General features: G+C 41.3%; 1 protein-coding gene across 1 annotated transcript in view; it reads left to right on the top strand.

Moving 5' to 3' along the window:
* Positions 1–15,722, top strand: part of khdrbs3 (KH domain containing, RNA binding, signal transduction associated 3) — a 106,978-nt gene that overhangs the window by 80,055 nt on the left and 11,201 nt on the right. The window contains exon 7 of the mRNA XM_063898631.1: positions 9,494–9,576. Coding sequence (XP_063754701.1) covers positions 9,494–9,576 — 83 coding nt within the window. The remainder of the gene's footprint in view (positions 1–9,493; positions 9,577–15,722) is intronic.

The following is a 15,722-nucleotide window of genomic DNA, read 5'->3' as shown; positions in this document are numbered from 1 at the left end:
AAAAGCTTATGAATGACTTATAAAGTGTTCACAACCTAAATAATCAATGAATTACCAACTAAAGCCTTTATAAGGGTAGTCTTATTGAAAAGTGGTACCTTTTTTTAATTTAGTACAGCCGGAGACTCAAACAACAACAACAATAGACGGGAGACTACATTCCCATCTAAAAAGAATAACAATAAAAAAACTCATTAAACTAAAACAAAAGAACAAAAGAAGCAAATAATTAATAAATAAAGACAACAGGATCACTTCTACGTTTCATAAAACTAAGTTGAAAGCCCAATATATCCAACAACCAAACAACATGTCAGGCATATTTATTATTCTATATATTCCCCTCTTCATTAGAGCAGATTGATTTCCATTTTCCTGTGATTGGAGTTTTTGTGGCAGTAATAAGTATTTTACCAAGAGGAATAACTGCGTTTATTATTTCAAAGCACCAACATTGGGTTTGTTCGTCTGCGTGGATCGGATAATTTACCTCTGTTAAAGCTTTGTATCAAATTACCCTGAATCCAATTGTTGCCAAACATAATCAGAGAAATGTTATCATGCTGTTTCCCATCCTTTGGCAGCCCCATCAATCTTGAATGGTTACTACGCTTGGAGCCAAATCTCATTTAATATCGTTCATTAGCCGAGGGAGAGCTCTGTTTTACCTGCTCTCTAATCCCATTGGAGGACGATTAAACATGATGTAATTCTCCTCTCACACACATGTTGCATGTCATCTTTTTCGTTTGTGCTATTTCAAAATGCCCAAAAGAAATCTGCAGTCCAATCAAAGCAGCACTACTTTGCTTTAATGCTAAATCTAGAGCTACATGTTTGTTTGTGGTCATGCAGAAGCTTAACTCCTCTGGGGGAGAAGACGGAGAAATGTGCAATGGGTTGGCATTGTTTTTACTAAATCCTTTCAGATACAGTAATCCCTTCTGAGCACTGTGGGTCCTCTGTGCGTTAAAAAAAATGAATTAAAAAACATCCCCCCTTCTCTGCGTGTCCAGCCCTGCTGAGAGCCAGAGCATTGTTAATTGAATGGTGCTCTCGATCCCCTTAATGGCTGGGAAAATGTCTCAGTAATAAAGAAGCTGCGACCAACTGGTGTGGCGGGCACGTCGTGATAAGCTTTTAACCTATCCACAAGAAGACTGGGATTTTTGTAAGTTCTATTGCTTTCCCGTGTGAATCATCTGTAATTACATGTCAGTCATTATTTTTTCGGTTATTTGAATGCAGCTGCTTAACTTCAGGGACGTCAACGAGGGTCGGTGGGTCTTTCGCTGAAATGTGGTTAAATAAATTCAAGATACATCCTGAACTTGTTTGATTCAAAGCAGTGAAATCAGTAGTTTAAATGCTTACTGACACGAGTTACAGGATAAATGATCACCCACATCGTTACCTGATTTACCTCTAAATATAAGAGCAATAATTCTGTTTAACTTTGAAACGCTTTTATTTTGAAATGCAAGGCTTTGTGTTTTCGGGTTGTTGAAAATAAATACGAGGCGTCGAGCGTGACATGCTAAGTTAAGATGTTGAACCAAGCACCACCCAGGAAGTGCTTGGACGTTGAAGCGAATGTTTGTAGTGGCCAAACGGGGTCCAAAAAGTACTTAATATACATGCTTTTTACCTAAATCCACGACCCAAACACTTTCAAAGCCCTTATTTAAATCATTAGGGTCCAAAAGGTCCAACGCGTTGAAGGTTTGAAATGTAAATGTTGTCATTGTTAGCATGTTAGCATGTTCGAGCATGAAGTTCACAGAGTCTGTCATGTTCAAATGATTGGAATCGCACATATGGGAAGTTTCTTTGAATGGTCTACCTCTCTACAACAACACCGTCTCCAGTTTGAGCCCATGGTCATTTTGTGTACAGTTAGCATTTCCTCTCAACGCCTGCATGACTCTGCAAAGCACACGCAGGGAGAGAGACATCAGAGGCAGTGATGTTGAATTAAGTTTCCCTGTGAAGATATTTCTGGAGGGCTAATTCATTAATGACACGAATCCCCCTGATAACATTGACAGATGTGAGTACGCTTTATTTAAAACTCAGATGAAAAGATCAAAAGCAAAGGCGGTAGAGAAACAGAAAAGCAGAGCTGAGACATTTGTCAAGTGTAACACAACAGGGTGGCGATACTTCAACTTGATGCATGGCCCAACTTTTTGCCGTCCTCGATCTGATAGCTTCAGTAGCATTTCCACGCCTGCAAGCAGGGGGAAAAAAAGCTTCGGCGAATTCCAGCGTGTTCAGCGTTCTGAAATATGCCGGCAGGAAGAGCCAAATAAATGACACACAGCTTTGAGAAATCTTGAGACCAAGACGGATGACCGAGGGTTTACAGATGCTGGATGATTTGCTTTCTCTGAAGACTATCGTCGGGTCTTACTCTGCTTCTTTATTTTGAAGAAGTTGTGCCACAGATGTGCGGAGGCGAGACATCTTCATCTTTGAACAGATGGTGCTGATGTCCTCTGAGAAGGAACAAGGCTTTTCTTCTTCTCTTGATTTCATTTGTACGGCTTTGTTGTGTGTGACACCGCTTGGGTTTCAGCACAGGTCGACGCAGCATAAATCGGCGAAGTTCATAAGGTTAGGACGGCACGTCGTTGAACTCGTTTGGATTTAGCGCAGGGTTCAGGGAATAAACAGAAAGCCTGCTCTGGGTGTCAGTGGCGTGCTATCTGTTACAGTGGTATTGTAGAGCACAGTGCGGCGGCTGTGATACTGCTGTGGTAACATGCAGAGCCAGGCCCTCTGTTAGTCTTCAGTGGCCTCAGAGGCCAGTCCTTATCTCTTAACAACACGCCTCTCAGCCATCCACTGGCATACAAATGAAAGACTCACTTAGGGGCTGCTCTCTCTCCCTTCTCCACTCTCCCCCCTTTCACCCTCTCGCTGTCACACTAATCCGGTTTAGTGTTGGAAACATAGCGCCGTCCCAATATTGTCGTGCTATTGTGCTCTCTGTGATATTTTTGAGTAAGTGGTATGTCAATACAAACACATCAGCTGTTATAATAGCTTCAATCACACTATGATCACAGCCTGCTTTCCATTTTGAAGCTGCTTCTCCTCGTGTCAGACACCAAAGAAAAGAGTCATTTTAAATGTGCTGGGGTATTTTATAAACCGAGCATGTTTCTCCTCTCAGCTCGCTTGTAACTCAATTATAGAGTAGCTGCGCCAATAAATGGCAATAACATGCCATTGTTAAAGTTTAATACGGTCCTTAATACCACACGATGTTGTCCAATGTGAGTGGACAGCACCCAGAGAGAGTCTCCATCAAGACAAGAGGGGGACTCAGTTAAGTCTAATGGAAAATGGCTTGTGCTGATACCTAATCAGGGTGGAGAACCTGCTCTGCTAACAGTGTGTGGTCTGCATCAGATACCAGTAGAGTTAGTCCAGATCCACAATTCAATTAGATTTTTGACTTTAGGGTATAATTCCCATTTGAATTGTCTTGTTGTTCAAGGCTGACTGGACGTGTTAGTGTTAGACGATGGTGTCTGGTTTGGAAAAGATCAACAATAATCACTAGTTTTAGGTCCCGAGCTCCTCCAACAATGCAACATATTATAAATAGGACATAAGACCAAGTAAGAAATTAAGAAAATTGGAAAATAAAAAGAAAGAAATAGTGCGAGATGAGAGGGATGATTAGGGTAAATTAGAATAAAATGGTGCAGGTTATGTTGTAACAGCAGTCTCAAAGTAATGCAGATGAAGTACAGGTCAGAATACTAAACACAGTAAGCTAAATTATGCATGACTTTATTTAGTTTTTGGGAAACACCCAAGAAGATGGGATCCTGCGTTTCTTGCATGTAATGGATTCTCAAAACTGAGGTCGTTTCGCTTGATTTGTGATCCCAAAAATCTAAATAGTGACCTTGAACTGTTTTTGTATATCTCGCTTTCTCCAGTCTTTACACGCACACGCATGCTCCCCTGAGAATAACCCTTTTGCATTCTGACCCGAAGGCCAAGTGTGTGTGTGTGTGTGTGTGTGTGTGTGTGTGTGTGTGTGTGTGTGTGTGTGTGTGTGTGTGTGTGTGTGTGTGTGTGTGTGTGTGTGTGTGTGTGTGTGTGTGTGTGTGTGTGTGTGTGTGTGTGTGTGTGTGTGTGTGTGTGTGTGTGTGTGTGTGTGTGAGACAGATCGTCATTGAATTAATTTGGCAGATTGAGGGGATGAACATTTTTTCATTTAAATGCCCCTTTGGTGTTTCTCCTGGCGATATCATCACGATGTTGGCTAATATGTCACACTTTGTCACTGATGTGTAATGAGGCATAATTCCAGCCTGCAGCGGAGCTTTTGAACTTCACAGGGTGGTAAAGCAGATACTGTTGCCATGTTTTTATGTCTAGTGGTTGTGACATTAATTGAATGATATCAGCCCTGTGTTGGGTGCTGGTTTATTTTAACATTTCAGGCTAATATCTTTTCATCTTACTGTTGATCACTGCAAAAACAGATCACTGCAAAAAGGCCAAGCATATCTGACTCATTTCTAATCACAATGTGTCTTTACACTACATATAAGACATATCACCTTTCCTATTTCAAGTGTGAAGTACTAGCTATCTATCCACCCACCCATCTACACATCCATCATCCATCCATCCATCTACACATCCACCCATCCATCTACACATCCATCCATTATCCATCCATCCATCTACACATCCATCCATCCATCCATCTACACATCCATCCATCATCCATCCATCCATCCATCTACACATTCATCCACCCATCCACCCATCTACACATCCATCCATCCATCCATCTACACATCCATCCATCCATCCATCTATCCATCCATCCCTCCCTCCCTCCCTCCCTCCCTCCCTCCCTCCCTCCCTCCATCCATCCATCCATCTACACATCCATCCATCCATCCATCTACACATCCATCCATCCATCCATCCATCCATCCATCCATCCATCCATCCATCCATCCATCCATCCATCCATCCATCCATCCATCCATCCATCCATCCATCCATCCCTCCCTCCCTCCCTCCCTCCCTCCATCCATCCATCCCTCCCTCCCTCCCTCCCTCCATCCCTCCCTCCCTCCCTCCGTCCGACCATCCACCCATCTATCCATTTATCAATCCGTCCATCCGCCCGTCCGTCCATCCACCCGTCCGTCCGTCCGTCCATCCACCCGTCCGACCACCCACCCATCCATCCATCCATCCACCCACCCATCCCTCTATCCGTCCATCCCTCCCCCCGTCCATCCATCCATGTGAGGTACAGGGTCTTGTTTTTGGACACTGCCTCTTAGGTGCTGTATCTTGCGTCAAAGACTCTTGAAAGTTTCTCATCATGAGTTTGATCTCAGCTGAAACGTGTTTTTTAAATATAACATTTTTTTTGTTTTGCAAAAAAAATCTTGTTTGATTTTTAAAAAACACGTTTTTATCGGAAAATCTAAACATCCCGTCGTATTTTAAGAAATCGTACCAACCTTACTTGTTCTATTGAAAGATTTTATTATTACATTTGTTTTCATTATTTTTGTACTTGTTTTTGGAGCTGCAATTTTTTCCAGTGTAGCACCTCTAAGGAGGCTTAATTCTCTCCCCCCTGCCCCCATTGGACCTGGACTTTAACACCCCACACACACACACACACACACACACACACACACACACACACACACACACACACACACACACACACACACACACACACACACACACTCACGCACTTTTTACGCTGCTATGGACAGGCTTTAGCACTAATGTGCATTTCTTACTGTAATAAATTCATCCACACTATTGTTATTTTGTACATGTTGTCTGTTGTGTTTTATTTCATATATATTAAGTATGTTTTAACTGTTGGGATTGTGGGAACCTCTGTCTCTACACACAAACTGAAAGGTTCACAATAAAGTTGACTTTGACTCTTAAAGGCGGGTTAGGTTTATAACATTTTGAGGTCTTTTTCGTCCAAAATATTAATCACATCACTGGAAATTTAGAACACGAAACAAACACCGTCAAAATGTAAATGGCAGGGTGCAAAAAAAACACAATATTCAATTGTCAAACAAGTTTCTCTCAAACCGCTGACATCGTTACCACACATATTCAGTTTCAGCATTAGGGTGAAATCAGCTGAATCTTATCTATGAATTTTTGATACGTTTGCGAGTGGTGAGAAAAACAATGCCACACACACACACACACACACACACACACACACACACACACACACACACACACACACACACATACACACACGACGTCTTTGAAGCTTTAACTGAAAGGCACCTGCTGAACAAGTTTGAGCATTGCTAGAAAATGTCATCCCATTTGAGTTTGAAATGTCTCTGTTTTGGTCGGGGAAGAAACGGCTGTTTTTGTTCCTCGGGATCATTCTTTTTCAATCTCTGTTATGCGGGACCTCTTGCAGGGTGGAATAAACATGGTTATGAATATTGAATGACAGGAATCTCTACAGGAGGACCAAAAAGTTAAACCATGTAGCTGTGATTGTGCGTGCCGTCTCACTTCAGATAAAACCCCTTTCTAAGAGTTTAAAAACACCAGGACAGTCAGCTGTGTCTGTTGCGTATTGCACAGTAAGAACAGATTTGTATTTAATAAATGAGGCCATTACTATGTTTGAATTTGTATGCATGATACAAGATAATCTCATTGAATAGAAGCATCATCTCTCACCTGTGAGAGGGCATTTGAAATCTCGAAATGACACAATACTCCTGGGATTTGTCTTCTTGTCAAAGCTCATTTATGAAACATGACAGATTTTAAAAATAGATGCATACATTGAGTGCTCTTCATTATCTGTAAATGAATCACAACAGTCATTCAGCAGCCAGACATGAAGCTTTTGATTATAATTTAATGTGAAAAACAGGCTTCTGATTGCCTCTAGGGCCGAGGTTCCAATCTTTAAAGACAGCAGTTTCATGAATCGCTGGCAGTTATATACCGAAAAGGTGGGACTAATCACAAATAATGAGCAGCGTGGCAGACATATAAGACACTCATATCATGAACTTGTTTCACTCTTTCGTGCAAAGATATGTAAGACTAGAGGTATGCGTTTTAGACCCAGTGTGCATTTCCTTTCCTGCATCAGAAATTAATATCAAATTAGATTACTTTGTACATGCATTGTAATAATCCTGTTATGAAAGCAGTAGGAGATGTGTTAATACAATTTCAAATATATTTTCCCTCACCATCAGACACCTGTAGCTTTGATAATCTTCTGTCTTTTAATAGGAGGCATTATTCATCCTGTGAGTTTTTTAAAATAAAGCACAGAGATGTATAAACTTCATTCTGAGGCAGCCTGAGTTTGGATGGATATATTATCGATGTAAATCAGACTTTTATAAACTTTAATGCTATGTTTTTAAAGCTTCTCGTGTGAAAATCGAGGTAGTCCGTGTCTATTCCTGTAGGATCTGAAGCATCTGGAGTGTAGGGTTCACTGACTTCACCTTTGAGTTAAGTTATACAGAATATAGTTGTTTTCAAACGTCGTAACTTGCTGGTGCTACTCTGAAGATTTTCCCACCAGATTTCAGAATGGAAACCAATATATGTATACAGACAATAATAGGGATTGCATAACCTGCAGAATGCAAATTAGACTCAAACAATCAAGGAACCTTTTTACAGTAGATATGACTTGTTCATTTAAACAGCTGTTTTGTTTTAGACTTCATCAGAAAAGATGCTAATCAAGAGCCACTCACCAGAGATTAGCCTCACTGACTTCCTCTAAAGGGCTTTTACCTAAAGCACTTCAACAATTCTTCTCTGATTCACACATTACCCAGCAATACTAAACCTAAGGAGCAGCTATAGTTCAATGACTCTTTCACGGACTCTTTGACAAGTGGTGTCGAGCTGCCAACCAACAAAAGGCTGTCCAGAAACCCTAAGCCTACTGAGTGTTTCATTAGGACAGAAAACAGTTACGATGGAAGTTTGGAAAAGGAAAGTTTAAACTGCCTGCTGAAATGTTCCTTTAAAAGCATCCCTTTGGACAAAAAGAAAATCCCCTTTTGCCATTTTTTAAAGGCGTTCAAGGCATGTAATATCGTCAAAAGTACAGATGTTGACTAAACTTATTCTTTGCATTAGCACGGGGACTTGTTGACTTTTGAAAAGCTCTTGTAAGAGCAGAATTACAAATACGAGGAGGGACTTAAATTCCCCTCGGGCTACCTCCAGACAAATAAAAGAGCCTCGAAAAAACCAACAGACCTCCCTCTCACACAACAAACAACAAAGGAAATACAAACAGCTCTTGAAAGCCACCCTATGGGAGCACCAAGGAGAGGTTAGTGCTTATTAAAGAGATTCCTAATTTGTACCTGCCAGGTTTGTCCCTACAGTGTGAGAAAATGTACGCACTCAATAATCCCTCAAACGAGGAAGTGTTTCTACATCCGGGTCTCTTTTGTTGGGAGTCAAATGTCGTCCCTTCGCTTCATTTCTGGAGGATTAAAGATAAAAGTTCCAGCTCAGACGCTGTCATTTGGGCAAATGCATGTTTCTAATCAGGAATTAGGGTCTTAATAATAACATGGATGTGATGAGCATTTTTTCTTCTGCTGCTAAATCTTACTGACGTTCATTTCAAGGCTTGCAAATCGGGGGCAGATGGAATTAGCTGTGAAGTGTGTGTGTGTGTGTGTGTGTGGGGGGGGGATGAGAGATGTGTCGCTAGGGGTCGACGCCTTTTGTGGAACATAAGACCCATTTATCCCAAATTAGGACGGGTGCGGCACTGGTTTGCTTTGATGTTCCTCTTGGCGGGAGAGCCTGGGTGGAGTGCAGAAGGGAGGACGGGGCAGATTGCTGCTGAACAAACAGATGTTCAAGGCTCATCCTTTTGAGGTGATGATGAAACGTCGCCACAGCGAGAGTCTTCACATCCCACTGTCAGTCGGTTGACTCAGAGACAAGGGCACGGCTGCACTTGCTACTTTAATAGTGCTGCAAATGGGCTGTTATACCAACAGTCAAGCAGTCTGACCTATATCTTTGCTGAGCTCGAGCTAAAAGGCTTCATAGGTCACAATTTGTCATAAGAGAGAATTAGAGGCCCTATTATGCTTATGGGGGGTTTTCCCTTTCCTGTATTGTGTTTTATATGGTCTTGCAAAGTCTAGAATCCCTGTGTTTCTCTCCATTTTACACGTTCATTTAGCTTACTCTTATCCAAAGCGACTCAAAATACAGTCAAACAATTAAAAGTGCCACAGCATCGGCTTCGAATTAGCCAAACCTCTCTAAGGTCTCCGTACAGAAGAGATCGTTTCTCAACCTCCTCTCTAAATGTCAACTCCTTTTATAACGATGCACCGGTACATCAACATCTCTGCGATGTAGGAATGCTCGCCGTGGTCTGCCAATATTTAAATCTCATCTAACAGCTCTCATTTTGTCTCTGCAGGAATACGACGACGGCTACGGAACAGCTTACGACGACCAAGGATATGAATCGTATGATAATAACTACAGTGCCCAAGGACAGAAGTAAGTTTTCCTATATTTTTCTCTTTCTGTTTGGCTTTTTCCCGACCAAGTCTTCCTTCAAATGTTGGTCATACACTGCCCGGCCCAAAAAAAGGTCACAAGCCTGTGGGGGGCAGTGCTATGATCTGGGGTTGCTGCAGTTGGTCTGCTTTAGGTTCAGCAACGTTATTATCCCAAAGAATCAGGGAGCATGAGACATCATTTTCACACATGGATTGGCCACCACAGAGTCCAGACCCGATCCTGATTGAGAACAGTAAAGGAGGCTGTGTGGAGAACAGGCATATAGCATTTTTCAGAAAATATAAAACAAAAACTTCACTTTTTCAACAATTCTATTAAGTATGGAATTATGTGTGAGCTGATATGAGTCCTTATAGTACACTGAAAGACAAACATCACCAGATTTTTAGAGGTTTTTCTCAGCGTTACTGATCATTTTGACTTCCTCTCTTTCAGTATTACTTAATTATTAATATATTTCAAACATGTTGACTCGGAGTTCAAACCCCGGCAAAAACATTGACTGAACTCCAAACAGATTGAGCAAGAGCGCTGAATAAAAGCATTAGTTTGTATTCATGTCTCCACGCATGTGTGGGCAGCTATTCCTCAGCAGCCTGACCATTTGGGTTACAGAGTAAATGTAATATGTGGAGAAATTGGGGTTTTTGTCGGTTCAGAACAGCTGGATTATGAGCCGTTAGGAATCATTTACGCTCGTTTTCTGCCCTGTTTGAAACTCAAAAGGACACTTTGTGTTAATGAAGTATTTTGTGAAGTGTGAAATGTTTTTGACTGACCTTTAAGTCGTCTCTTAAGATGAAATGTTCTACAACGTCCCGAAATAACAGGCAGACTGTATGATGCATAGCAGGATCTCTAATCCGCATTTATTGTGTTTTAATCGTCCAATAAATCCCAGCAGATTCTTTGACGTATTACTTTAATTGAAGCTCATTACGCTAAACGTTTTCTCTTTTGTTTTAATCACCATTTTGCCTGATGTGCGTCTGATATCAATGCAAAATAAGCAGTCCTGTCGGCGCGTCGCTCCGTCTATCAGAGGGTCCTGCAAAGCCAAATGCAGAATATTGATTTCCTTGTATCCAGCGAGCTCTCACACTCTCAGAGCCACGCAAGGTCAAAGGCTGTCTCTCCGGCTCGTCGGTGTCCCCGTCTGTACTTCATCAGGACACACATTTGCGCATGCCTGTCCGGGCCACTTCAAAGAGAAGAGTGATTGCCGCCACTTTTAGCGTGTCAAAAATTGGATTTGTATCGGCAGCAGCTGGAAGAGATGAAAACAGACGAGCGTAGATGTGGCTTTTGTGAGCAGGGTGGTCGATGTTTTCTTTTGTGGAGGTGTCAGGATGTATGTCACCCCGGGCTCCATCCATCTATCTCTTCTTTCGGGATCACACACACTCCGAGGGGAGGTATCTTGAAGTGTTGCAGGTGGGGGAACGCAGCTATTTCTTTTATGTGCAGCCTCGTGAATTACGACGTAAAGAAATGTCTGTGTTGGACGATTTCATCTCTAGGGTTAGGGGTAGTCCTTCAAGATTGGACTGTATTACTTTCCCCATTCTCTAAGGAAAGCTGTAACGTAAAAAAGAAGCTATATTTCTGTCTGTTTTGAGGCCGAGAACATAAAAGGTTTTTCGTACGAACAACATCTTGTGCCAACAGAATAAATGGAAAGGTATTTATTGACTTGACATCTTTATATAAATACTCTTCTTGTTTCTTCTTCTCTACTTTACATGTTACTTGCACGAGGAGGGTGGTCGATGTTTTTCTTTTCTGGAGGTCTCAGGATGTATGTCACCCTGGCTTTATCCATCTTTAGTGCTATCTCTTCCTTCGGGAACACACACACTCCGCACACACACTCCGAGGGATGTATCTTGAGGTGTTGCGGGTGGGGGGGAAACGCAGCGGCGCCTCGGGAATCTGCAGCTATTTGTTTTATAAGCAGCCTCGTGAATTATGGCGGTGGTTGTGAAGGTTGGTGGGAGCAGGAGGGGTGTCGGTGGCACAGAAAAAGAAAAATGGAGTCCATCATGTAAAGGCTGGAGGCTGGGTCGACTAAAAGGGATTTTCATGTCTTTTATCTGGTGGAAACAAAGCGACTAATAGGGCCCAGACATAGAAGCCAGCGCCTCCAGAGACGGCTGATTCACTTACTTCTCCTCTTGTTTTTGTTCAAGACTTAGTTTAAAAGTTACTTCAGGCCAATGTTGTGCATGTGTGCAGCTTGATGCAGTATTTCTGAGATTGGACCGGCCTTGGATTGATTGAATTTCAACCATGTTTCCATAAAATATAGGATTGTGTGGCTTGCTCTCTTTATTTGTAAGGGATATCCTGTTCTCATTTGACCTTACATATCCGAACTAGCTTTCCTCACAAGACACGGCATCAACAGAAATAGGACTTTGTATTTGTGCTGAAATATTTGATCAACATGTTATAATTGGATTGATTGCTTTTTTTAATATGAGATTCTGTGAATTGTTCTCATTATTTGGTGGTTATGAAATATGCTCATTTGGAGATTATAAATCAGTACTTCTCAAAAGACACACAACCACCAGAGAGAGGACCCCTCTAAAGAATGGTGCAGTAAGGAGTCCTATAAGTCGGGGGGAAAACTGAGCATATGATTGAGCAAATCAACGTTTTTTAAAAGCATTTTTTGTGATTAGAAGCTTTGAAAAAGGTCTGTGGTTAAAACAAGCTTTAAAGAGTTTCACATTTTAATCTACAACATACAATGTGTCAGTGCTCGCTTAGGAAATCACAAAGTGGTGGAGATTATCCTGCTGAACTAAAGGTGTGAAGTATCAAAAATGTGTGTGTGCAACAGAGCTTATTTTTCGGGTAATCAAGTTTCCGTTTGTCACATTGATATTATACTGTACATGATATTGTACATTACTATTAGAAGAAGACTTTCTAATGTGACTACGGTGCAGGGAGTAAATAGGCATCCACCAATCAGAGGGTTAGCAGTTCAAGTGTCCTTGGGCAAGATATAGTCCCTCAAATTGCTTTAGAAATGTCTGCAGTATTAAAGTGTTTAAACCGCTTTCAAAGCCTCAGCTTAATAACGGAGCATTATCCATAATATTTCCATGATAAAAACATTGATTATAACCTTTAATTATTGCATTCTAGCCACTGCATTTCATACTGCCGTCCGTCCACTCTCCTACACACATTTACTATCCAATTTAGCGTTCTGATGGACAAAGGTACACTCATTTCCTGAGAAGAAATATAGCAGGTACCAGCTGCAGCACGGCCTCAAGGTGTGTGTGTGTGTGTGTGTGTCTGTGTCTGTGTGTGTCTGTGTCTGTGTGTGTGTTAAGGAGCTCCCAGTCACCAATCGGAGCTCTGACTGCGTGGCAGGATTTCAGTTGCCGGAGGATAACAAGCAGAACAATTTACAGTCTCTCTGTCATGGTATTACCCCGGTGCCTTATGCTGGAAACAGACCTGCCATTTGTGAAGAAAAAGGGAAAGGAGGATGGAGGGTTTTTAAAAAAAGCCTCCTGCTCTTACCGAGATTGTAATGCTGCATCAGTAGATTTACTGATATCCAATCGTCGTGAAAAATATTTCCATCGCACATGAAATACTGTACGTTAGCTGTAGGGCTTTGTGACAGAAATCCTAATATCGTAGGTAAGACGGGACAAAACACTGGGGGTTTGTTCTTTATGTTGAAAATCAGATCTCTCTTTCCTCACAAGACACCACAGAAAGGACTCTATATGTGTGTGTGGATTCATTTGGTGGACAATCAGAGAGTTATGGTTTGGGTTTAAGACATTCCGGTTTGTAGACTTGGACTCCTTTTCCTGCTTGTGTTGCCTTCATTTACCCACCTAAAGTAAATACTTTGATCGATGAGCTAACTTTGCTTTCGAGCGGAATAGCAGCAGTGTTTTATTTCAGACAGTTTATAGATTTGTTATTTTCTCGGTCAACTGTATATTTTTGACTCTCTCATGCTGGTGTACTTCTATTTCTATTTTCAGATGTTTCTATTTTACAATTGTTCATTTCTAATTATGTGCAATGCCTTGTTTTGTTTTATCCTGCTGCAACAACATTTTAATAAAGTACATCTCTATCTTATCTTAGCTGAAGTTGAGCAAAAAAAACATGGTCTGTTGTGATTACAGCCTTTACCTGAGTGAGTGTTGGCTAAATGTCTAGGGTTAGGGTTAGTCCTTCATGAGTATAGATAGAATAGGAGGATGATACCCTCTTTATTGTCACACACATGCACACAGCAGAGCACACACAGTGAAATTGGTCATCTGCATTTAACCCATCCTAGTACTAGGAGCAGTGGGCAGCTATTGTGCAGCGCCCCGGGAGCAATGGGGAGGGGGGGATTGGAGGTGTCCGGTGCCTTGCTCAAGGGCACCACAGCAGGGCCCAGGAGGTGAACTGGGACCTCTCCAAGTAGCAGTCCACTTTCCATATTTCAAGTCTGTTCGGGGACTTGAACCGGCGACCCTACGATTCCCAGTCCAAGCCCCTACTGACTGAGTCACTGCTGGACAAAAAGGGTCATAAATTGACTGTATGATGGTTGATAGATTAATACTGTTATTGATGTTAAAACAAAGTCTGTATGTAAGGCCAATAACAGCTTTGGTTTGCTTAAATCTTTCTATAAACAAACAAATATGATAAGAGATCTTCGTATCATGGCTTAAACATTCTTCCTTATTCTGGTTCTTTACTTCACTTGTGTTTTACTAGCACTGTTCACTGCAGTAACAGTGATAACATCTCGCTGTTGTGTTAGGTTTTACTGGTACAAAATGCTATACCGCACATTCCCATCCAAACGGTAATCACTGACAAATGCGACGAGACAACCACAGTCACTTTCCTGTCACACAGAACTCAGTAGTTTAGACATAATTCACACCACCTTAAGACATGAGACTTAAGCTAAAGTGTCGGTTCTTTTTTTCCCGGTGTCCTGAAGACATTTCACAACATTTACATGTTTCGGAAAAGAGAGCTGACGCCTCGGGGAACCTGGTGGAAAAGCTACCTCAGCGTGACAGCCTTAGCAGTCGGCCCGCCAGCTCCTGGATCACAGCGTTCCCCTTACAGCATTTCCAAAACACAGCATCCTCTCTTTTTGGAGAGGAGTGCCACATCTCAGGAGAGTTATCAGTAACCCGAGGTCGGAAAGGTACTCACATCTTGTACTTGAGTTAAAGTAGAAGTACTCAGGTGTTGTACTTGAGTAAAGTAGAAGTACTCACATCTTGTACTTGAGTAAAAGTAGAAGTACTCTCATCTTGTACTTGAGTTAAAGTAGAAGTACTCAGGTCTTGTACTTGAGTAAAAGTAGAAGTACTCAGATCTTGTACTTGAGTTAAAGTAGAAGTACTCAGGTGTTGTACTTGAGTAAAGTAGAAGTACTCAGATCTTGTACTTGAGTTAAAGTAGAAGTACTCAGGTCTTGTTCTTGAGTAAAGTAGAAGTACTCAGATCTTGTACTTGAGTAAAGTAGAAGTACTCAGATCTTGTACTTGAGTAAAGTAGAAGTACTCAGATCTTGTACTTGAGTAAAGTAGAAGTACTCAGGTCTTGTTCTTGAGTAAAGTAGAAGTACTCAGATCTTGTACTTGAGTAAAGTAGAAGTACTCAGGTCTTGTACTTGAGTAAAGTAGAAGTACTCATATCTTGTACTTGAGTAAAGTAGAAGTACTCAGATCTTGTACTTGAGTAAAGTAGAAGTACTCAGATCTTGTACTTGAGTAAAAGTAGAAGTACTCAGATCTTGTACTTGAGTAAAGTAGAAGTACTCAGATCTTGTACTTGAGTAAAGTAGAAGTACTCAGATCTTGTACTGAGTAAAGTAGAAGTACTCAGATCTTGTACTTTAGTAAAAGTAGAAGTACTCAGATCTTGACTTGAGTAAAGTAGAAGTACTCAGATCTTGTACTTGAGTAAAGTAGAAGTATTCAGATCTTGTACTTGAGTAAAGTAGAAGTACTCAGATCTTGTACTTGAGTAAAGTAGAAGTACTCAGGTCTTGTACTTGAGTAAAGTAGAAGTACTCAGATCTTGTACTTGAGTAAAGTAGAAGTACTCAGGTCTTG

Source organism: Eleginops maclovinus, chromosome 13 (assembly GCF_036324505.1).
Source record: "Eleginops maclovinus isolate JMC-PN-2008 ecotype Puerto Natales chromosome 13, JC_Emac_rtc_rv5, whole genome shotgun sequence".
NCBI lineage: Eukaryota > Metazoa > Chordata > Actinopteri > Perciformes > Eleginopidae > Eleginops > Eleginops maclovinus.
The sequence above is the reverse complement of the archived record's forward strand: the minus strand, read 5'-3'. Positions and strand labels throughout refer to the sequence as shown.